The sequence below is a fragment of the Odocoileus virginianus genome, chromosome 1 (genome assembly GCF_023699985.2).
Source record: "Odocoileus virginianus isolate 20LAN1187 ecotype Illinois chromosome 1, Ovbor_1.2, whole genome shotgun sequence".
NCBI classification, from domain to species: domain Eukaryota; kingdom Metazoa; phylum Chordata; class Mammalia; order Artiodactyla; family Cervidae; genus Odocoileus; species Odocoileus virginianus.
Window position 1 is genome coordinate 70,954,403 of NC_069674.1, and position 25,578 is coordinate 70,979,980.

Below are 25,578 nucleotides of genomic sequence, written 5' to 3' on the forward strand. Positions count from 1 at the left end.
ACTATACTTCAATAAAAAAAAATACTATGTTGTTTTTTATCCACCAGCCCTGGCCATTCAGAGGTTACAGAAGATTCTGTGCTTTTCAGTTTTATACACTGCACTCAGATCATCTTTCCTTATCTCTAGAACTACCCCCACAAAATTATGAGTTATGGAAAAGCCATTATAATCCACATACTATATTGTCTTTCCATAGTCAAGCACTCAATGTATAGTTTGTGCTCATGAAAAAAGAAGCAGGCACACATTAGTGATGAGTGCAGAAGGGTCCATTGACATTGAAGTAGGGGGAAGCCTTGGGGCTCACCTGGAATGAAGGAGGGGTGGGCATCCAGACACTCCACGACAAATTGACTCTTGTTGGGGGTGAATGTGAGATCCCTGCCCTCCCAGCTGTCAACCTGGACTGGACATTTGGAATCTGCTTGTAATTAAACCTGGGAATGACCACAAAAACCCTAACAAACAAAAAAGAGTGATGAGATAAAGAAATTTTAGTTCTTTGATGCTTTAAAAATATTTTAAAATTTCACATGCCAAAGATCTTTCTCATTTCTTAACATTTTTATTTATCCTTTTTAGATTGATTTTTCTGCAGTAAGAAATATAATCACAGATAAATATATAGTGTCTATTTTGCAAAGGTGGCGTCTAAACGTGCTGCGCTTGAATTTTCGTGGTTGTGTTCTCCGATTGAAAACTTTGAGATCTGTCAGTAAGTATGTTTATTAACTGTTTGTCTTGCTTCCCTGTATTTTAAAATGGAAACTTCAGTTCAGTCTTAGGCCATGAGAATGCCTATTAAAACTATTTAAAAGTCTTATAATACAGTCAGCTCTTCCTGGATTATATGCCCTGAGACCTGGTCCTTTGGTCATTCTCAATGATTTTTTTTTTGTCTAGCATTTGTGTATCTATATACCATCAATTTATCCACAATATAAGGACATATTCTCACTAAAGAAATAATAACAATAGACAGTAGAAGAAAAACTCTACTTTCATTTCTCTCAAACCCATTCACTTACCCAGTGGTACTCAACAGCATCACTTTTTCTGTTTTTCTAAAATACATTTAAGCATTTGTGATTAAAAATACATTTTTAATTTTTAACATTAAAGGGATGATATTGTTCTATATTTTCTTTTATATCCTGAAAATCTTTTCATGTCAGTACATATAGAACTACTAAATTATTTTTAAGTACTTAAAATCATTTCCCTGATTTTAGGGAATACCATACTATGGCTATACCATAAGTTAGTTAACTTTCTTCCTACTGATGGACACTAAGGTTATTCCCAAGTTTTATAACTTGCTTTGTAAAGTTTGTGTTTAACTGTCTTAGTTCAGGCTGCTATAATAAAGTTCTCTTTTGGCTGGGTGGCTTGTAAACAACAGAAACTTATTTCTCATAGTTCTAAAGCCTGGAAGTCTAAGACCAGGGTACCTAGTCTTGGTTGGGTTTTAGTGAGGGCCTTGTTCTGGTTGTTGACTTCTGTATTCTTCCTGTATCCACATATGGTAGACAGCAGGAGAGAGAGCTCTCTGAAATCCCTTTTTTAAGGACATTAATCCTATTCATGAGAATTCCATCTTAATTATGTCCCAAAGGCCCAACCTCCTAATAGCATTACATTGGGGGTGAGGATTCCAACATATGAATTCTGGGGGGACACAAACATTCAGCCCATTGTATTAAAACATATGTCCTTTGAGGTACATTTTTAGGTTTCCATATATATATTTCTGGAAATGAGAGAAAAAATAGACTTCAAAATATCAATATGAATGATAAAGATATTAATGGGTGAAAGCAAGTTGCAGAAAGATATATATATAATCTAATACCATTTGTATACAAGTTTTCAATGTGTAAAATAATACTATATACTTCATTTTTTGAAATAATTTCAATACTATATACTTAAGGGCACTTGTGTACACATATACAGGCACACACACAGACAGCAAAATATAAAAAGCATGCATGCAAATGAAAAACTCCAAATGCAAGATAGCGGTTACTTCTGAGATGGAGAGAATTGAATGAAATGGGGAATAGGTTCACAAGGGCTTTCAACAGTTATCTGTATTTTTTTAATTGAAAAAAGAAAAATACAAAATGGAGTTATTCTGACTGGTTATTGTTGGTGCTGCAGAAAGTGATGGCTTTATATATAATGTCATTTTATCTTATCATGTATTAAACTGACTTCCTAGTTTTAATAGTTTGTCAGTTGATTCTTTTGGGTATTCTAGGTAGACTATCATATCTTCTGGAAATATTTCCATTCATTCCTATTCCTATATCTTCTACTTCTTTCTCTGGTAGCAAGGATATGCAGCTATCTTGTCTTGTTCTTGAATCATTTTCTTGTATTTTTAATGGTGTTACTATTACTATATATTCTAATTTCTGGGACACACCCTTCACAAAGACAGTGCTGTTCCATCTTTTACAGCAGCCATCTTCTGAATGTTCCTCATTCAATCTGGTAATGTTTGCATTTGGATTTTTAGGAATTATTAATTTCTGATCCACCAAGATGATCCCTGTTGTTTTCCAAGGACATGATAGATTAGAAAAATTTGTTTCTGGTAATTTGGGTAGGAAAGGAAAATTGAAACAGGTACTTAGTCTGCCATCTTAAACCAGTTTATTACTTTTTCTTCTTTTGTTCTGTTTTCTTTGTGATTTGGTAACTATCTTCAGTGTTTGCTTGGATTTATTTCCTCTTTTTTTGTGTGTGTATACCTGTTTTACACTTTTCTTTTGTGGTTATCATGAAGTGCATGTAGAGCAATATTTATACATATTTGATTAAGTTGCTATTCTCTTAAGTTTGAATGCACTTTTACTCTCCTTCAAGTTTACTGGGTTTTTTTTTTCCCCATTTATTTTTATTAGTTGGAGGCTAATTACTTTACAACATTGCAGTGGTTTTTGTCATACATTGAAATGAATTAGCCATGGATTTACATGTATTCCCCATCCTGGTCCCCCTTCCCACCTCCCTCTCCACCCGATCCCTCTGGGTCTTCCCAGTGCACCAGGCCCGAGCACTTGTCTCATGCATCCAACCTGGGCTGGTGATCTGTTTCACCCTAGATAATATACATGTTTCGATGCTGTTCTCTTGAAACATCCCACCCTCGCCTTCTCCCACAGAGTCCATAAGTCTGTTCTATACATCTGAGAAGTTTACTGTTTTTGACATCACAGTTCATACCTTTTTGTGTCTCTCCTAACTGCTTATTGTCGATATAGATGATTTTACTACTTTTGTCTTTTAATCTTCCTACTAGTTTTGTAAGTGGTTGATATACTACCTTTACTGGATACCTGCCTTTACCAATGAAATTTTTTCCTTTTGTAATTTTCATATTTCTAGTTGTAGCCTTTTCTTTTCGACTTAGTGAGGTCCCTTTAACATTTCTTGTAACCCCAGTTACTTTCAGCTTTTGCTCCTCTTTAAAACTCTTGGTCTTTTCTTTGAATCAGAGTGGTAACCTTGTGGAGTATTCTTTTTCCCTTTATCATTTTAAAAACATCATGCCACTCCCTTCTGGCATGCAGAGTTTCTGCTGAAAAGTCAGCTGATGGTCTTATGTTAGTTCCCTTGTTGTTTTTCCCTAGCTGCTTTTAAGATTCTCTTTTTAAATTTTTGCCATTTTAATTATAGTATGTCTTGGTATGGACCTCTGAGTTCATCTTGTTTGGGACTCTTGGTGCTTTCTGGATGTGAATGTCTGTTTCCTTTCCCAGGTTAGGGAAGTTTTCAGCTATCATGTCAGTTTTTTGCCCTTTTCTCTCTTCTTATAATGCAAATGTTAGTACATGCAGGTGTGCTAAGTTGCTTCAGTCATGACTGACTCTGTGCAATGCTATGGTCTACAGCCTGATTGGCTCTCTGTCCATGGATTCTCCAGAATACTGGAGAATGCTGGAGTGGGTTGCTGTGCCCTCCTCCAGGGGATCTCCCCAACCCAGGGACTGAACCCATATCTCTTACATCTACCTGCATCGGCAGGTGGATTCTTTACCATTAGTACCACCTGGGAAGCCCAATGTTAGTACACTTGATGTTTTTCCAGGAGTCTCTTAAAGTATCCTTAAAGAAATTGTTTTTTTCTCTTCAGGTTGGGTGAACTCTTCCAGTTCTGTTCTTCTGTATTATCTCATCTACTGTTGATTTCTCCTAGTATATTTTTATTTCAGTTATGATATTCCTCAGTTTTTTTTCCCCCTCTTTGTTAAACTTCTCACTGTGTTCATTCATTCTTCTCCCAATTATTTGAGCACTTCTATGATCACTACCTTGAATTCTTTATTGCATAGATTGTTTATTTCTATTTCTCTTAGTCCTTCTTCCGAGTTCTGTCTTGTTACTTCATTTGGAACATATTCCTCTGCTATCTCATTAAGCCTAATTCTCTGTTTTTATTTCTATGTGTTTAGGAAATGTGAAAAACTTACCAATCATGGAAAAGTGGTCTCATGTAGGATATGTCCTATGGGGCTGAGCAGCATACTCCCCACTGCTTACCAGAGTTAAATGCTCTAGGGCTGTCCTCAGTGCGGGCTGCGAGCATCCTTCTGTTGTGGCAGGGCCAACGACAGTGGGCAGTCTGGTAGACATGGCTGGTCCCTGGTGAGTTTGGTGGAAAGACCCTGCCTTGTTCAGTGGTTATTGGCCCACTGGGTTGGCTGTGAGGCCTGGCAGGTCTTGGGGCTGGTGTTCACCAGCTGAAGGATGGGGCCAGTTCCCAGGGCTGCTGGCAGCAGGCCTTAGGGGGTTGTCTGGTTGCCATAGCTTATTTAATAAAATCACTGTTCATTTCAACAAACTTGAGTCTATCAAAGATTAAAAAATTAATCTCAGAGATGTTTCAGCTTTTCCAGTTCTTTTTTCCCCCCAGCTGAGGTCAGTTGATTTATTGATATGCCTAAAGTTATACACATTTCTGGTAAGAAGTTTGACTTTCTCACTTTTTGTTAGATTGAAGGAAAATATTGGCTGATATTTTAGGCTGTTTGGCTGAGTAACCACAAGAGTTGTACTTGTAACCCTTATCTACAAAAAACTTTAGAAGAAAATTAACTTTAACATATTCTTTAAAATGTTTAAAAGACAGATGAGAGCAAGGCTGAGAAATGCCTGTTAAAATATTATGATAGGTAGCCAGAGTATACGATGAAAAACTTGAGCATACATTTGCCAAGGATACACATAGTGATTTTTAAGTCCAACAGTTGAATTTTTGAACCTGAGCAAAATAGATTCATAAGGGATGAGAGGCTTCACTTGACTGCAGTTTTTCTACAGCGACTTGATGACTGGCAAGATGAGATCAGTTCAGAAAATGCTTGACTTGTAAACAGCAAACACCCTCTTCCAACAACACAAGAGAAGACTCTACACATGGACATCACCAGAAAGTCAGTAATGAAATCAGATTGATTATATTCTTTTCAGCCAAAGATGGAGAAGCTCTATAGAGTCAGCAAAAAAAGACCAGAAGCTGACTGTGGCTCAGATCATGAACTCCTTATTGCCAAATTCAGACTTAAATTGAAAAAGCAGGGAAAACCACTAGACCATTCAGGTATGATCTAAATCAAATCCCTTAAGATTATACAGTGGAAGTGACAAATAGATTCAAGGGATTAGATCTGATAGAGTGCCTGAAGAACTATGGACGGAGGTTTATGACATTGTACTGGAGGCAGTGTTAAAAACCACCCCTGAGAAAAAGAAATGCAAAAAGGCAAAATGGTTGTCTAAGGAGGCCTTACAAACAGCTGTGAAAGGAGAGAAACTAAATGGAAAGGAGAAAAGGAAAGACATACCCATTTGAGTGCAGAGTTCCAAAGAATAGCAAGGAGAGATAAGAAAGCTTTCCTTAGTGATCAGTGCAAAGAAACAGAGGAAAACAATAGCCTGGGAAAGACTAGTGATATCTTCAAGAAAATTAGAGATACCAATGGAACTTTTCATGCAAAGATGGGCACAATAAGGGACAGAAATAGTATGGACCTAACAGAAACAGATGTTAAGAAGAGGTGGCAAGAATACACAGAAGAACTATACAAAAAAGATCTTCATGACCCAGATAATCATGATGGTGTGATCACTCACTTAGAGCCAGACTCTAGAGCCTGGAATGAGAAGTCAAGTGGGCCTTAGGAAGCATCACTACGAACAAAGCTAGTGGAGGTGATGGAATTCCAGTTGAGCTATTTCAAATCCTAAAAGATGATGCTGTGAAAGTGCTGCACTCAATACACCAGCAAATTTGGAAAACTTAGCAGTGGCCACAGGACTGGAAAAGGTCAGTTTTCATTCCAATCCCAAAGGAAGGTAATCCCAAAGAATATTCAAACCATCACACAATTGCACTCATCTCACCACAAGCAAAGTAACGATCGAAATCCAAGCCAGGCTTCAACAGTATGTGAACCATGAACTTCCAGATGTTCAAGCTGGTTTTAGAAAAGGCAGAGAAACCAGAGATCAAATTTCCAACATCCACTGGATCATCAAGAAAGCAAGAGAGTTCCAGAAAAACATCTACTTTTGCTTTATTGACTATGCCAAAGCCTTTGACTGTGTGGATTACAACAAACTGTGGAAAATTCTTAAAGAGATGGGAATACCAGACCACCTGACCTCCCTCCTGAGAAATCTGTATGCAGGTCAAGAAGCAACAATTAGAATTGGACATGGACCAACAGACTGGTTCCAAATTGGGAAAGGAGTATGTCAAGGCTGTATATTGTCACCCTGCTTATTTAACTTATATGTAGAGTACATCATGTGGAGAAGGAAATGGCAACCCACTCCAGTGTTCTTGCCTGGGGAATCCCAGGGACTGGGGAGCCTGGTGGGCTGCCGTCTATGGGGTCGCACAAAGTCGGACACGACTGAAATGACGCAGCAGAGTACATAAAGAGAAACGCTGGGCTGGATGAAGCACAAGCTGGAATCAAGATTGCTGGGAGAAATATCAATAACCTCAGACATGCAGACGACACCACCCTTATGGCAGAAAGCAAAGAAGAACTAAAGAATCTCTTGATGAAAGTGAAAGAGGAAAGTAAAAAGTTGGCTTAAAACTCAACATTCAGAAAACTAAGATCATGGCATCTGGTCCCATTACTTCATGGCAAATAGATGGGGAAACAGTGGAAACAGTGAGAGACTTTATTTTGGTGGGCTCCAAAATTACTTCCCTGGTGGCTCAGATGGTAAAGCATCTGCCTACAATGCAGGAGACCTGGGTTCAATCCCTGGGTTGGGAAGATCTCCTGGAGAAGGACATAGCAACCCACTCCAGTATTCTTGCCTGGAAAATCCCATGGATGGAGGAACCTGGTAGGCTGCAGTCCATGGGGTCGCAAAGTGTCAGATACGACTGAGCGACTTCACTTTCACTTTCCAAAATCACTGCAGATAGTGACTGCAGCCATGAAATTAAAAGATGCTTGCTCCTTGGAAGAAAAGCTAGGATCAACCTAGGCAGCTTATTAAAAAGCAGAGACATTACTTTGCCAACAAAGATTCGTTTAGTTAAAGCTATGGTTTTTCCAGTAGTCATGTATGGATGTGAGAATTGGACTATAAAGAAAGCTGAGTGCCAAAGAATTGATGCTTTTGAACTGTGGTGTTGGTAAAGACTCTAGAGAGTCCCTTGAACAGCAGGGAGATCCAACCAGTCCATTCTCAAGGAAATCAGTCCTGAATATTCACTGGAAGGCCTGATGCTGAAGCTGAAACTCCAATACTTTGGCCACCTGATGTGAAGAGCTGACTCATTTGAAAAGACCCTGATGCTGGAAAAGATGGAAGGCAGGAGAAGGGGGCAACGGAGGATGAGATGGTTGGATGGCATCACCGACTCAATGGACATGAGTCTGAGTAAACTCCGGGAGTTGGTGATGGTAGGGAGGCCGTGCATGCTACAGTCCGTAGGGTTGCAAAGAATCGGACATGACTGAGCGACTGAACTGATGCAGAGTATGTGATGTAGCACTGAACTGAACTGATGCAGAGTATATGATGAAACACTTGAGCATACATTTGCGAAGGATACACATAGTGATTTTTTTTTTTACACATAGTGATTTTTAAGTCCAGCAGTTACATTTTTGAACCTGAGCAAAACAGATTCATAAGGGATGAGAGGTTCCACTTGACTGCAGTTTTTCTACACTGACTCAATGACTGGCAAGTTGAGATCAGTTCAGCAAACGCTTAACTTGTAAATACTCCCAAAGTTGCATGTTTATGTTTCTAGAATTTATAGAATAAAATACTTAATTTTTTTTGGAATAGAATTTATGAAGTAATTTTCTAGTTTGCCTATCATATTCATGTTATTATTACTGATTCTCTCATTTATACTGATTAGTTACACTGTTGACTGATACATATTACATCTCCCCATCCACTCACCAAATACTCTGCCTCCTGCAGAAAGAAGCCCCCAAACCTCACAGAATTTAGCCAAGTAGTTTCTTATTACTGAATTGCTTCTATTTGCTAGAGCAGGAGCCTTGGTCAGATTTCTCAGAAATGAGTATTAATTGATCCACGGTGAAAACTCCAGGGAAGGGAAAGTTTAATAAATGAATAATCCACACTATTTAATATTAAATATCTTCCTCAAAGAGTCAAGATTTAGGTCAAAACTGACTCAGACTTAGGACTCAGGAGACCTTAGCTTGTAGTAAATGTGATTTACTTCAAAAAAGAATCTTAGAACTAGTTGAAAAAAAGCAAACACTTGGGTATTTGAATAAAAATTCAAGTGATATTTAAACATGTGGAGATCTCAGGATTGTATTATTTTTGACTACTATAAAATATGCTTTTTAAAAACTCCTGAATTTCATTACCTATTGAACAGAAGGAAGTTGCAAAGACAAGTTTTTAAATGATAAGTAAGAAATTGGCAGGAGAGGAACTGTCTAATTGTTCATTCCATCATTGATCAACAATGCTTCCCTGAGAAAAGTATGAACTCTGATACAGAAAAATAGGAATCTTAAACTTTTTAAAACATATTTAAATTTTGGCCATGAAAGATAGTAGTGATTCTAAACAACTTACTTTTGGATGATCCAGATCAGTTTGTATCACAATGTGTTCCAGAGCTTTATTTCCAAATAGATCCCTGGGGATAATCCTGAATATAAAAATCAACCAATAAAATTCCCAGCTAGCCTCCAAAAACTAAACCAGAGAGTAATTTGGGTCCTTTCTCTGAATCAGATTTAATATCCTTACTCCTTTCCAGAACCTTCACGTCTCCATTGTGTGCCTTTGTCTCCTACTATGGTCCCACCTGGGCTTTCTCCACTGTCAAATCTTGGATGTTTTCTTTAATATTCCACTCTAAGTGCTCATCAACAATAAGTACATTTATTACATCTCTCTGGTAACACTTCAAATTTAACAGCTGCCTTTAATATCTCATATTGAATAATGTGAGAACTTGCTTTGAGAACCAGTGTCTCTTAAGTTTCCACCCTGACCCAAACCATAGGAAAAAGGGCATAGAGGTTAGAATCTTACAATGCAGTGCCATTTCCTGAACCACAAGCTCCAGCAATTCTTTCTATTTCCCACTCTCTTGGTTTTCTATACATATTAGTACAGATTTAACTGACTTGACCCAAAGATTGTCTCCTGCCCTCACAGGTGTTTCAGGAGAAAAAGTATATACTCTATGCCTCAGATTCCTCATCAAGAAAAGGCAGATAATATTATGTACCTCGGGGGGATCTTGTAAGAATTAGAAAAGAATATGTGAAGCTCTTAGCACAGTGTCTGAGCTCTAGTAGGTGCTTCAGAAATGTTCAATGGAATTCCCAGGTGGTCCAGGGATTAGGACTGGGCACTGTTATTGCCATGGCCTGGGTTCAATCTCTGGTCAGGGAACTAAGATCCCATAAGCCACATGGCACAGCCAAAAAAGCATGTTCAATACTATTTGTTATTTACCATTTCTATACTTTGGAAATCTGTGCAAGTATCAAAGGTCAGTTGCTAAACTTTGTACGAATACCTTGATATAAGAAATGAAAATATAACAAAAAAAAAGAAATGAAAATATATTCAACTCAATATGAAAAAGGAAATTTGCATAAAAAAGTTGTATTTTTAATGATATGTATATATTTCATTTTATTTTTCTAATACAATAGTACTGTCAAAATACAAATTGATGGGTTTAGTCTCCAAATACTTCCTCTCTTTCCGGTGACCTGTTTTTCTAGGTGAGCTAATTTTAACCTGCAACCCCATAGGGCTTCTCTTCCATACTGCCTGCTCCCTCAGTTGCTTTTGATATCAATTTCTTTTTTGTTTCTTTTTCATCTCAAATCCTGACCCTTAATCCTAATTTCATCCTCTTTTATGCTCCTTCACATATAAGCTTAGCAGGAAGGGCTCAGATCCTTCCCACTGACAGGCGGCTCCATAGCCTAAAGTCTGTTAAAACATCAGTGCTGTTTCCACACTTATTAGTGTCTATACCTGTTCAGGGCTCATGATTCACACCATGTACAACTGCTTCTCAGAGTCTGGTCTTCTAACCAGTCTCTAATATAATTCTCAGATTCTTGGCTTATTGCATGTGACAATTCTTCCAGTTTAGCTTGACTTTTTTTTTTTTTTGCAAGGATCAGTGAAAAGTAGTGGAGAATTTGGGTTTACCAGGACCTCATTTTGGAGTGCACAGGAATCAAATATGGAAATTTATTCAGTGCATAAGCTGACTTACTGAAAAAAAAAAAGGGGGTAGAGGGGAGAGAATAAGATTTTATTATTACTAATCATTTGTATCTCTTCATTTTGATCATCTTTAGGTATGTGCACGCAACTCTTGAAAAGCATGTAAAAATGAACCAAGTTTTTTTTTTATTTTCTAAAAGCAGTAAAAAGATTTATACAGGACATTATGAAAATCTAATGCCATCATTAGGACCCAACTTCTGCAGGTTACCAGTGTGGAATCATCATCAAAAGCTGTTCAGCAAACAGGCAGGCAAGCAGGATAAGAGTATTCCTTTGATTACTGTATTGTCACAACAACAATAATAATCAAGGGAACCTTCCTTTAGTTGAATAATCCTGCATAAATAAGTAATACAGTTAATCAAAATGTAAACATGCAGTTTTCCAACACTAGTATAGCAAAGGCAAAACTAGTTGCAACAAGAACAATTCTGTTATCCCACAATAGTGATTCTTACACTTTGCTTCTTTGCTGTGTGATCCTTATGTACTTTTTCCCATTCATCATCTTCCATATCTTGGTCAAATGTTTCAGGGTATGCTGGTAATTTGTCTTTGGGGCATTCTTCATAGTAACTCCGAACATATTTTCCTACAAACCACCCTTTGTATTCTTCAGGCATTTTGCATTCCAGGCCATTATAATGCACGTTGTAGTGATGCTTTAACCAGTAGTAGAGGTAGTGGATGTTGTAATCACATCTCCAAGGGTTTTCTCTGAGCCACAAGAGTTTCAAAAAATACAAGTCTTCTAACACACCATAGTCAAAGTTTTGCAGACTGTTGTTTGATAAATCTAACTCTTCTAAATGTGTGAGTCCTAAAAAAGCAGCTAGAAACAGAAAATATTTATTAAAACCAATGAGTAATTAGGTTAAGTGCACTGTATATTATAAGGACAAATTTAAAAGTAAGAGACAATTCTCGCTGTTGAAAATAAAGGAAAAGGTTTTCCTTAACCTCCTTTTTCACAGAGTTCTTACTTTAGAAAACTTCCAAGTACTTTCTCTTCTTTTTTGAAAGGATGTATACACATCCTTTCGAAGACTAAAGAGGCCTTTCTCAGCTCTCTGAGGAACATCCTTCTTAAAAACCTGGGAACATGAGGCAGATAGGATCAGAATTTCCCAACCAGTGATGGAATCTGTACCCACTGCTGTGAAAGCTCAAAGTCTTAATCCCTAGACTGCCAGGGAAGTCTCTCTGCCCCAAGTTCTGCTTCTCCTTCTGCCTCTCTATTAGTATCTGTGATTTCACCTTTCAGGTTTGGGTGTCGTTAACACCTCAACTGCTGCTGGATTCCTTGCACTGATGGGAACATCTGTGGTTCTGTAAACCCCGGTCCACCCTGGTAATTATTTCCTTTGTAAATTAAAAGTTTCCTCAAAATATCCTCACCTGTGGGTGCCATCTCTTTCCCCTTAGGGTCGATCCTGACTGATCCAGAGGTCAAACTTTTATATCCGAATGTTTAAAAAGGAATTTAGACTCACAGACATAGAAAACCAGACTTGTGGTTGCTAAGGGATAAGGCAAATATTTTTTTTCTCCAATTATTTTTATTAGTTGGAGGCTAATTACTTTACAATATTGTAGTGGTTTTTGCCATACATTGACATGAATCAGCCATGGATTTACATGTGCTCCCCATCCTGAACCCCCCTCCCCCAGAATTTCAGAAAACTTATGTGGATAGACTTTCTTTTTTAGATTATTTTAGAATGCCTCCTTCAGAATGACAGGAGATGGCATTTTAAAGACTTTGAAGTTGGCAAGGTAGAACATATTACCACCCGTTCTAAGAAATAACACCCCTGAGATGTGAATGCAATTGCCGTTACATATTTCAAAGTTTTTTTGCTTTCTGTTTTGAATGTGGATTTGGCAATAATACAGGGGAAATGGATCCTCTTAAGAAGCTTCTATACAGCATGTGAGTGATTGAAGCACTTGGGGTGGGTGCCAGCAGGCCAGGGACTGTCACTCACATGACCAGACACAAGCATCCTCAGGAGATACACTGCATTCTTCTGGACCCCTGTCTCTTGGTGTTAACAGTCATCACTGTGTTTGATCATGGTCCTCTTTGGGCTTTTAATTTCATAATTGAAACGGAGTAGGTTTCATATACTATTGCCCTTTTTGAAAAGTTTTTAACTGTCATTGTATTTGTTGATCCTGGTTTTGTGCCTCTTTGCTGTGTTGTGGGCACATGCATTGTTTCCATTTTATGTGTTGCTGAACTGGAAATTTATCATCTCTTGACTAGAAATTAATGACAGTAATTTGTAAGGTTATGAAATGAATTGCAAGTTCGTAAGATGTGAAAACTATTTAAATGTTGTATTTTTTTAAAAAATTAAAATCATTAAAGTCTAAAAAAAAAAAACAAACAAACACACACACACCTGGGAACAATCTCTTTGAAATGGAAACATCAAAGGAGGAAACACTCCTGCCTCCCAGTTACTGTGGAAGGGTAGAGCCTTTAAGGCGCAAAATTATCTCTTGTCATAAAGAGAGAAGTTTGTTTTCTTCTTGATAAAACCAATTAGCTACCACAGATGGCTACTCCAATTGCTCCGTAAGGTTTTAGAATGAATTATGTTTGGCAAGTGGTGCTGTCAAGTCTTACTTAAGGACTGAAAGTGAAAGTCACTCAGTCGTGTCCAACTCTTTGCGACCCCATGGACTGTATAGTCCCTGGAATTCTCCAGGCCAGAATACTGGAGTGGGTAGCTTCTCCCTTTCCCTTTTCCCTTTTCCCTTCTCTGGGTTGGATCTTCCCTACCCAGGGATCAAACATGTATCCTGAAAACACATATACGCTAGGTTGTATTCTGCTTGGCTACAAAAAGGGTGAGATTCTCTCTGCCTCTGCAGTCTCTTAGCAGATTGCCTGTTGTGTACATCACATTCTGATTTAATGCTTATTCAATAATGAAAGAGTTTTCTTTCTCTACTACTTTGTGGAGATGATTTCTGTACTCTGGTTTTAATTATATTTCCCTAACAGTATACATGTCTAAATGCAAAATTCTGAAACATGTTTTTACTCAAAGCTCTCCCCTTGATTAGATTAACTAGAGTACAATTTTTTATTTGAAAAATCAGTTTTAAGTTAGCTCTCTAAAAAAATGTATTTTGTGCTCATGTGCATTTTTTAATACTCACTGGAAAAATGCCACAGAAAGACATGAATTAGGAAAATATTTCAATGTAAGACATAAGTGCACAAAAAATGAGAAATGTGTTCAGAAATCTGACCGCTCTTTGGGACATGACTAAACTCTGAAAATGCCTAGAAAACAGCCATTTCCAAGTTTATGAGGAAGGAATTATACTATTATATTGTCCAAAACAAACAAACAAAAATTATCAATATTTTGAAAACATCTGGTTGTATTTTGGCAAGCTATGGTAGGTATCAGCTTTGAATTCATATGTATTTAATCTCACCAGAGGGTAGATAATTAAAACAAATATTGAACACATAACACAAAATAATACAACAAAAAGCTATTTTTCCTTCTCTGAGAGTAAAGAAATCTAAACATAAATTATCCCTTTTTCAGTTAATATGAATAGACCAGGTATGTTATAACAGGCAAATCCTGATTTTAAATATTTTGTTTCTATTTTAAACGTTTTCTCATTGCTGTTTTAAAATACTTTTGGTTAGGGTATATGGTGCCCTTATGGTGAATTTCAAAAATACACTCTCAAACCAATACCATTAACCATTTTCATATCATTTGTTCTCAGACAAAATTCATGTGTGCTTAGCTGCTCAGTTGCGTCCAACTCTTTGCAACCCCATGGACTGTAGCCTGCCAGGCTCCTCTGTCCATGGGGATTCTCCAGGCAAGAATATTGGAGTAGGAAAAAAGAAAAAAGAATACTGGAATAGGTTGCCATGCCCTCCTCCAGGGGATCTTCCCAACCCAGGAACTGAACCCAGGTCTCCCACATTGCAGATGGATTCTTTACCTTCTGAGCCACCTGGGAACACCATGAACACTGGAGTGGGTAGCCTATCGCTTCTCCAGGGGATCTTCTCGACCCAGGAAATTGAACTCGGGATCTCCTGCATTGCAGGAGGATTCTTTACTAGCTGAACTACCAGGGAAGCCCCCCGAAGAATTATATTTTGGTGCAAAGCAATGACTTGGGTGTGGGGAGGAGGAGGGAGTGAGGAGCAGGCTACTGTGAAGGAGCAAAAGGTCAGCCCTTGCAATGATAGTTCTGAAAAGACTGCATTCAAAAAAAATTGCTAACATTTGTGAGTCAATCATCTCACTGTTTACTTTTCTTAACAGAAGTTAGCCCTTCAGATTGAAAGCATCTGTAAACATTCCTATATTTTATTTTGAAAATGCTAAAGTTGTTACTTAAACCATACGTATTTGGGCACTTTGGAAAGCTACTTTTCATTTGTTCCTTAAAGGAGGTAGATTCTAAAATGGGGGGTGCCTTCTTTCCTTTTTCTGCAATAATATCTGGCATTTTATGAGACTGTTATTCACACTTCCTTTTAAAGATTTATATATTTCACTGCATTTGTATACCTACCAGCATATGTCATTAAAGTAAGTTTGCTTTGGCAGTGTTTCAACTCAAAAACCCTGAAATATAGAAGGTATTTATTTTAAAAGTTTTAAAGGTCATTTTGACTTAAATGACCAGCCTGAAATGACCACTTAAAAGTTCTGAGATGCTTTTTTGTTCCAGAAGATTTACCAAGGAAAGTGGTTGACATTTTCCAGATGCTCAGTACATATTTGTTAATGTAGAAAATATCATACTTTTTTGAAATTCAGTTGAACAAAGGGGGAAAGGATAACACTGCAGGCACTATTTGCAATACCCAAGACATGGAAGCAACCTGAGTGTCTATCAATAGATGAATGTTTATCTATATACACACATATACATACAATGGAGTATTACTCAGCCAGAATGAAATATTGCCATTTGCAGCCATGTGGATGGGCTTAGAGATTAAAATAATGAGTTAGTAAGTCAGTGAAACTATACACTACTATATATAAAATAAACAACAAGGATTTCCTGTGTAGCACAGGTCACTATATTCAACATCTTGTAATAACTTATAATGGAAAAGAACCTGAAAAAATATATATGTATTATTGAATCACTTTTCTGTACATATGAAACACAATATTGTAAATCAACTATACTTCAATTTTAAAAGAACTAAACTGACATCTCACCAAAGACAAACAAATGGCTAACAGACACATGAAAATTGTTCAACATCGCTCATTATCAGAGAAATGCATATCAAAACTACAATAAGATATCACCTCACACCAGTCAGAATGGTCATCATCAAAAAGTCTACAAACAACAAACGCTGGAGAGAGTATGGAGAAAAGGGAACCTTCTTGCACTGTTGGGAATGTAAATTGATAACAGCCACTACGGAAGACAGTATGGAGAGTCTTAAAAAACTAGGAATAAAGCCACCATATGACCCAGCAATCCCACTACTAGGCATATACCCTGAGGAAACCAAAACTGAAAAAGACACATTTACCTCAAAGTTCACTGCAGCACTATTTACAATAGCTAGGACATGGAAGCAACCTAGATGCTCATTGACAGATGAATGGATAAAGAAGCTATGGTACATATATACAATGGAATATTACTTAGTCGCAAAAGGCACACATTTGTGTGCCTAATGAGGTGGATGAACCTAGAGCCTATTATACAGAGTGAAGTATGTCAGAAAGAGACAGATAAATACCATATACTAATACATATATGTGGAATCTAGAAAGATGGTATGAATTAATTTATTTGCAGGGCAGTAATAGAGGAATAGACATAAAGAACAGACTGAAGGACACAGATGGGGTGGGAGGGGAGGAGAGTGAGATGTAAGGAGAGAGTATATGGAAACTTACACTACCACATGTTAAATAGATAGCCAATGGGAATTTACTGTGTAACTCAGGGGACTCAAACAGGGGCTCTGCAACAACCTAGAGGGGTGGAATGGGGAGGGAGATGGGAGGGAGGTTCAAGAGGGAGGAGACATATGTATACCTATGGCTGATTCATGTTGATGTTTGACAGAAAACAACAAAATTCTGTAAAGCAATTATCCTTCAATTTAAAAAAAATTAATTTTTAAAAAAAGAAAGATAGCAACAAAATAGTATTCCAAGGTGGCACTAGTGGTAAAGAACCTGCCTGCCAATGCAGGAGACATAAGAGACCTGGGTTCTATCCCTGGGTCAGGAAGATCCCCTGGAGAAGGGCATGGCAATCCCCTCCAGTATTCTTGCCTGGAGAAGTCCATGGACAGAGAAGCCTGGCAGGCTACAGTCCATAGGGTCACAAAGAGTTGGACATGACTGAAGTGACTTAGAATAGCATACATGCATTAATACACATTTTTAAACAGTGGGCTTCTCAATTAGGAAGACACAAATATTATGTACATTACAAACCTGATCAACATTGTAATCATTCTCAGTTCTTTCTAAATTCAGTGTGTTAACTTACCATGTTCATTCTTATCAGAGGCTTTGCTTAGCAAATGGAGAAGAGATTTGAAGGATGAAAAAGAATTGATCTTGATCCAGGATTAGGTTAAAATCTATCTGGCTCTAAGTTGAGCACATTTTATCTTAGTTTATGAGCATGCTTAATTTTATGAACTTAATTTATTCTGCTTAGTAGAATGTTTCAAATTTACTGTTAAAGTCTTACTTTAAACAAGTTGGGACTTAATGAATAGCAAAGAGAATGCCAAATCTGAATTTCCTTTTAAAAAAATCACAACATGTGTAGCATATTATTAGCCACATACTCTTATTTTTAAAATATAGTCTACAAAACACTTCTTTGGGCCAATTGAATAATTGACCAATTAATAACTGTTGCTTAGTAATATACACTATTACATACTTCATAAAGCAACAATTTGGCAAATATTTCTTGCCAAGCAAGTTCTAATTTAAGCATCATATTAATTTAAATTCAAAGTTCTTTTTAGTTTTTCAAAAACTAAATTGTATTTACTATAAATGCTGCCAAGAATACCTGTGGCCTGTTAAAAGGGCTATTTGTGGAACTTACCAGGATCTATGAATTGAATGCCATTGCTGCTGAGGTTTAATTTCTTTAACTCATGAACATCTTCAAACTCCTTGGGTCGAAGTTGGTTGATTTTATTGTGTGACAAGTCAAGTTTAACAATATCTGGAGGAATGTTGTTTGGAACTTTCTTCAACTCTAGAAAAAAAAAATCATGTTCAGGTTACCAAGCTTTCCTCTTGACCCCACTGACTCTATCACTCATGTGATAAAGAGTCAGCTCTTGAAAGGAAAAGGGATAACCCATCTAAAGCCAATGAACAAGCCTGAGAATACAACTGAATTCCACCAAAGCCCAGCAACCTAAGTGCATCTCACTTAGAGGAGCAGATATCGCTCATTGCTGAAATGTTCTGAGAAACTTCCTAGAGATGGCAAGAAATCAAGAGGAGGACAACAGGCAGTGTGGGCTAGCTGGGCTCAAGGCTAACCGTTTGTTAGAATCACCTGGAAAGCTTTTTAAAAATAGAAAGCTGAAACAAAATAAAACCTACAAATCAAACCACTCCATGCGTGCGTCCCCTCTGATTCCCTTCCTACTCCTCTAAGAGCTTTGACTACTAATTACTGCCTCTCTGCGGTATCTTCATTTCATCCCTCTCAACAGATAAGCTCAGATTTCACCATCCTAAAAAAGAAGCAAAAGCCCTTGACCTTGATGACCCTCAAGCTGTCATCTTATTTCTCCTTTCCTTGGAAGGGAAAATTCGAGAAAGTATAGTCCTCATTTGCTCCTCCTGCTTCCTGATCACCGTTTACTCCCTGAATCCTTGTGACTCAGTTGTACTCACTCACCCCTAACTCTTCCTGAGGTACTGCAGTAACTGGACTCCTCAGGAACAACAGCAACAATAATAATGCTATCACTACTACTGCTACAAGAGAAGCCTCTGCAAGAAGAGTCCAGTTTTCATAGGTTAATAGGTGATTAAGGTTCACCTATCTTTCATATTTATATTTGTCTTTAAATTATGCTTTCATAAAACTATAAAGTGTGTTTATTTTATATTTTAGCATAATACTTGCCCTTTATTTTAATCTTTAGCAAAATATTCTGAAGAGGTTTTGCTCAATTCTAAGTAGAGCAAGTGGAAGCTGTGAAGAGAAACAAACATGTTCGGACAAAAGAAACTAGAAGCAACAAATAAAATATGCAGATTAGTTCATACCTGAGACGTAGCATGACACAAAGACTTCTTGAATATGTAGAAATTCTTTGAACTAGGTAAAGTTTATGAAAGGTGGTATACATCTATCCATGATTCCCTTTTAGCTACTGAATAACTGAGTTGTTGATAATTTCTTCCAAATATTTTTTTTAAACCCTCTGGTATATATGATTTCTTAACTAATAGTGTGTTTACCTTCATAAAGATCCAGTCTTATTTCCTCCCTTCTTTTAACAGCTTAGAATCCATGGTCAATGGAATGGTTCCTTCTCTGGTATCCTTATTACTGTTAAATTAGCTTTTTCATCTTGATGGGATCTTGGTATCTTAAAATCTCTGCATAAGAACTTTTCTAGGTGTTCTAACAAGTATTATGTGCAAGAATCATATAAGCTAGTATGTACATTTATCCTCATTTTACAGATAAAGTAGAGGCACAACTTGCTCATAGTCACACACCTAGGATTTAAACACAGACATGCTAGCCCCCAAACCTATGCTTCCAACTGCTATGCTCTGCTGTCGAGTCATGGTACCTTCCAGCCTCATTTATGCTGCCATCTGCCTAGAATCCTCAAACCTGGCGTATGTAGGGTAAAGTGAGGGTTGGGCAGCAACAGGGGTGGAAACAATATATTGGGACGGCTATAAGACCCTTCTGGCTCTGTATTTAAAATGACATCTCTCTGCTTTCAAGCAGACAACAGTAATAAACCATTTCCCTTTTTTTCCTTTTCAACAGTAGATAGCAATATCAGACACAGTGTACATCTTACTGATTTTTTTTTTCATTTTTGTACCCTCCTAGCCATGAAAGCTTCATGTAGGAGGTTTAGAACAATGTCTAATATATCACAAATAAATAAGCCAGCTTCTAAAACGGCACCCAACAATCCCTCTACCGATATTCATGTTCTTGTGTAAACTCTTCTCCCTAAGTATGGGCTAAACTTAGTAACTTACTTCTAACAATAGAATGTAGCAAATATGATAGGATGTCACTTTCATAATTAGGTTATAAGTAACTGTGACTTCTGCCAGGCTAGTAGACTCTTTTTTGGTGGCTTTGATGAAGCAAGGTGCCATGTTGGAGAGGCTTACATGGCAAGTAATTAAGGGTGCCCTCTGGCTGACAGCCAGCAAGGAACTCAGGCCTTCAGTCCTTATGGAACTGAATCCTGCCAAGCCATATGAACTTGGAAGAAGATACTTTTCCAGTTGAGCCTTCAGATGAGACCACAGCACCAAGCCCTGGTCAATACCTTATTGCAGCCTCGTGAGAGATCCTGAACCAGTGGATTTAGCCAACCCACGTCTGGCTTCCTGACCTACAGAAACTGTGAGATAACAAAGTTTGTTGTTTTAAGCTGCTAGGGTTTGGGGTCGTTTTTAGGCAGCAACAAAGTTAGTTATCTAATAACACATGGGAAATAATGAGCTCGTTAAGTATGTTGAGTTTCAGTTCAGTTGCTCAGTAGTGTCCGACTCTTTGCGACCCCATAGACTGCAGCATGCCAGGCTTCCCTGTCTATCATCAACTCCTGAAGCTTGCTCAAACTCATGTCCATTGAGTCGGTGATGCCATCCAACCATCTCATCCTCTCTCGTCCCCTTTTCCTCCTGCCTTCAAACTTTCCCAGCATCAGGGTCTTTTCAAATGAGTCAGATCTTCACATCAGGTGGCCAAAGTATTGGAACTTCAGCTTCAGCATCAGGCCTTCCAATGAATATTCAGGACTGATTTCCTTGAGGATGGACTGGTTGTATCTCCTTGCAGTCCAAGGGACTCTCAAGAGTCTTCTCCAACACCACAGTTCAAAAGCATCAATTCTTTGGCACTCAGCTTTCTTTATAGTCCAACTTTCACATCCATACATGACTATTGGAAAAACCATAGCTTTGATGATACAGACCTTTGTTGGCAAAGTAATGTCTCTGCTTTTTAATATGCTGTCTAGGTTGGCCATAACTTTTTTCCAAGGAGCAAGTGTCTTTTAATTTCATGGCTGCAGTCACTATCTGCAGTGATTTTGAAACCCAAAATGATTCAGCAATATTGAAAGTATGAAAGTGAAAGTGTTAGTCACTCAATCATGTCCTACTCTTTGCGACCCTATGGGCTGTAACCCACCAGGCTTTTCATCCATGGAATTCTCTAGGCAAGAATACTGGAGTGAGTTGCCATTGTCTTCTCCATGGGAATCTTCCCAACCCAGGGATCGAACCTAGGTCTCCCGCATTGCAGACAGATTCTTTACCATCTGAGCCACCAGGGAAGCCATAAGAATATTGAGCCCTCTTATAGTAAAAGTGCTTTGAAAATTTGGATTGACTTTATTTCCATCCTCTGATAAGATACTGTCTTGTTTGACCTAGAGCTGTGTCTGCCAACACATAAAAATGTGAAAGATTTTAAGATTTGAATTTATTATAATGGAACACTGAGGTAATATCCTCCTTTAGGACCAGCAAGACCCTTAATGGAGAGCTACATTCCCTCCTACATACTCCATGTAAACAAGGAGATGGAGATCCTAGGAAGAACTGAAAACCACAGAGAATACTTGAGGGCAGGCAGAAGAAATAATTTCTTGACATTTAGCATTTAGAATAATTACTGACAATGAATGGTTGTGGCATTTTCCCAGATTTTTAAAAGAGGAATAAAGTTTCATTTCAAAATACCCAGGATCCCACCTCCCCTCTCTTCCCTCACTGTGACCACATTGGTCTAAGCCACCATCACTTCTTGTCTGGATTATCCCAATATTGTCCTAAGTCCACGTGACTTTAAAACATAAGTCAGATCTGTCATTTTACCAGATGGATTGCCATCTTCCAGATGGCAGGATCCTTTGTTTCTCACATCACTATGAATAAAAGCCCAAGTCCTCACCAAAACCCTAACAAAGCCATTAAGGGCTGAGGTCTTCCTTGCCAGCAGAGTTAGTATCTTCTAGGCTCTGGAAAGCAGCCTATTTATCAGGATTTGCTTGCTGAACCAACATCTGCTGGGTTGGACATGAGAGTGAATGACAAGAGGCCTTCCAAGCAACCACTGTAGAACAAACTAAAGTGGGTTTACCACAAATAAATGGGTAGAAAAAATGTTTATGAGAACACCCTGAAACCCAGCTTAACCACTGTGGTAGACCTGTGGAAGAGGAATATGAATTGCAGAACCAACTTTGGCATTATTACCAGCAGCCCTGGGTAAAAATAGGATCCACAAGTAATACCAGTAAAGGCAAACCAAAGCCTCTACCAGTAGGCTTAGAACACATGGAAAAATCTTATTTGTTGTACTGATGAGTAAAAACAGTCCTTTGTTTTTAACCTTAAACTTAAATGACAATTGCAAATATTGATGTGAAATATGGTTGGCTTTGATAAAGATTATATAAATATAAATGTCCTGAGACCAGAAGTCAAATTTGGTCAATGCCCCCATTTCCAGACCAGGTACCATGTAGTTATTTGCTGCTATCCAATAATTTTGGTAAACTTTCAATAAATACCAAATTTACTTGATTATCACCCCTGACAAGCATTGCCTCTCCCCTCACCAAACTTTGCTGATTTTGAGGAGGAAATTGGGATTTTTTCCATGTAATTTCCCATTTAGTAGGCTATCTTGATTGTCAGCAATGTCAGAACTACTCTGAAGGTTTGGTGTAGTGGTAGGTAGAGAAACATAAATGACTTTGTCTATTGCCAATTAAAGATTCCTAATCACTCTTCAAACTAATAGCGAAATTAACTTCGGAGGCAGCTGGGAGCAATTTTTGGTCATAATTCTCCCCAGCCCTAATCTTAGCAGGAAAATGAATCCTTAAAAAATGGCAAATTATTCTGGTAAGTGTGAAGCTAAAAAGTTTTAAAACTTACTTTCATGTATTTTTGTTAAATCCATCCATCTCAATAAGGCATAAATATGCCTTTCAACTAATTTCACATTTATTCCCTTTGAAAGACTAAGTTTTGTTGGCAAAGTGCCTGTCTCCAGTGAATACAGCTATTATTTCTTTTTCTTGCTATGACTGTTTACAGCCCCATGAACTGTAGCCCACCAGGCTCCTCTGTCCATGGGATTTTCCAGGCAAGAATACTGGAATGGTTTGCCATGCCCTCCTCCAGAGAATCTTCCCGACCCAGGGACAGAAACCAGGTCTCCTGCATTGCAAGTGGATTCTTTACTACTGAACCACTGGGGAAGCCCCAAGGATTAAATGACGATGCATAAAACTGCTATATCTTAGGCACACAGAGCCTTTAGATGCCAGTTCTCATTAATGTGGGCTTCCCTGGTGGCTCAGATGGTAAAGAATCTGCCAGCAATGCAGAAGACCTGGGTTTGACCCCTGGTTGGGGAAGATCCCCTGGAGAAGGAAATGGCTACCCACTACAGTATTCTTGCCTGGAGAATTCCATGGACAGAAGAGCCTGGTGGGCTACAGTTCATGGGGCTGTAAACAGTCAGACACGACTGAGCGACTAACATGTCTTCTCATTAATATCACTGCTAGTTCCACTCTTGACTTCTTTAGGGCCTCCCTGGTGGCTCAGGTGGTAAAAAATCTGCCCGCAATGTGGGAGACCTGGGTTCAATCCCTGGGTTGGAAAGATCCCCTGGAGAAGGGAATAGCTTCCCACTCCAGTATTCTTGCCTGGAGAATTCCATGGACAGAGGAGCCTGGTAGGTTACGGTCCATGGGGCTGCAAAGAGTTGGACACAACTGAGCAACTTAAAAAGAGATCCTACATGGTGTCCAACATGTGGGGCACAATCAAAAATATTACTATACTCTGGCAGAGAGTTAAGAGATGAACAGTGCTGAACATTCATTCTTAGTAGTTGACATTTATTATCTATTTGTAGAATGCAATAAGGAAAACTATAATGGATAAAATTCCAGATTGTCATACTTGAATTCTAGTCATGATTTTTAATTTCTATGTATTTTTTATTTTTAAAAGTTGCTTAAATTACTGCCTTGTAAGAGCAAAGGAAGCAGCTCAATTATTGCCATCAATCTAAAGAACACGGCCCTGTGCCAGGCAGTACCAAAGGGAATTTAAAAGACAAGATCTTTGACTTTAAACTTATGGGAATCAACAATATAATAAAAAATGAAAAGTAAATGATCAGCTGAATCAATAGAGTGATATCAACCATATTGATATTAAAAGACAAAACTACCCTTCATTTTATAATCTAAAAAGTATAGGCTCTGATTTACAGCATTATTAATAAGTGGAGGAGCTTAAGTTGTCCTTTAGTGTATGAGCCTGAATGATATGTACTAATTGTGCGTGTCATGAAACTTTGCTTTCTAGCAAATAATATGTGTTTCTAAAGCAAGGGTAATGAGTTTATGGGGCATATCTGAAAGGTTGTGTTTAGATAACAATAACTTAAGGAAGGAAAGCAATAAAAATAAATTTGCATTTTTCTAAGTTGATTTTTGGCAAGAGACAAAAATATTATGGAAACAAAGACAAAGGCAGAAATAGACTCACTGGAGAGGGAATGGCCCAAGGGTAGAAAAACAGTAAAAAAGAAAGTTCTTTCCTACTATGTTATCTTTTCTTAAATTACAGAGTGGTCTAGTTGTAGAAATCTTCAATTTTGTTTTGATGGCATTTTTTCTCAGATAATGAGTTTAACTCTATTTTCTCTGGTATAGCAAGTACAAATAAACTTTAGCTTAAGGATAGAACCTCAGCAATATCAAGTAATTTTCTAACTCAAGTCTAGGAATAGTAGCTTTGTAATAGTTTTGTAAAATATATAATTCAAGTTTTTAAGCATTACAAAGAAAATCCTAGTAAAACATGTTCTTTGGCATGAAGCACCCAGTACTCACTGTAACAGTGTTAGGGAAATTCCACCCGATCTGGATACAGAGAAACTATGTGTACTGACTTTCCTCGAATTCTTTAATGCTTCCCTTGCTCAGGAGCTTGTTTGAACATGATTGGATTAATTCTGGATGCCAGCAGGCTCAGGTGTACTTAGCTTTGCTGCTCACCTGTGAGACCACAGCAAGTGTCTGAACATCCCTTAGCCTCTTGCTCCTCCTCCTCCCCTCTACAGATGGGATACTACTACTACCTTGCTGGCAGCTGTGGACAGCATGTATGCGGAACACCTGGAGCACAGTAGGTTCTCATTTAATGAGCACTTTCTCTCAAACTTAGAGGATCCCAGGATGGCATCTCCCAGCTTACAATGCTGTAATTGCTCTACTTTAGCATCAAAATTCACAGAGTGTCATAGTAAGCGAATCTTCTGGTGTCGTATGGTCATGGTGTGATCTAACCACGTGCCATCTTCCACACTCAGAGTGAGGGGGGCAAGCCTTGTGCATGACTTCGCTGATAAATCAACAAAGTGACTTCTGTTTCTTCAACATTAACAGATTCCTGTCTATAATTTCTTTGAGATGTGTTGGAGTCTCTTGGTTCA

At 38.1% G+C, this 25,578-nt stretch overlaps 2 protein-coding genes across 2 annotated transcripts in view; one reads left to right on the forward strand and one right to left on the reverse strand.

The window, feature by feature from the left end:
* FBXL13 (F-box and leucine rich repeat protein 13) overlaps positions 1-25,578 on the forward strand; it is a 220,506-nt gene that overhangs the window by 82,192 nt on the left and 112,736 nt on the right. Inside the window, exon 9 of the mRNA XM_070469733.1 lies at positions 586-718. Within this exon, the coding sequence (XP_070325834.1) occupies positions 586-718 (133 nt within the window). The remainder of the gene's footprint in view (positions 1-585; positions 719-25,578) is intronic.
* Positions 10,910-25,578, reverse strand: part of LRRC17 (leucine rich repeat containing 17) — a 35,902-nt gene continuing 21,233 nt past the window's right edge. Inside the window, exons 3-4 of the mRNA XM_070469744.1 lie at positions 17,923-18,078; positions 10,910-11,641 (exon numbers count right to left, since the gene is read on the reverse strand). Of these exons, the coding sequence (XP_070325845.1) occupies positions 11,244-11,641; positions 17,923-18,078 (554 nt within the window). The 3' untranslated portion in view covers positions 10,910-11,243. The remainder of the gene's footprint in view (positions 11,642-17,922; positions 18,079-25,578) is intronic.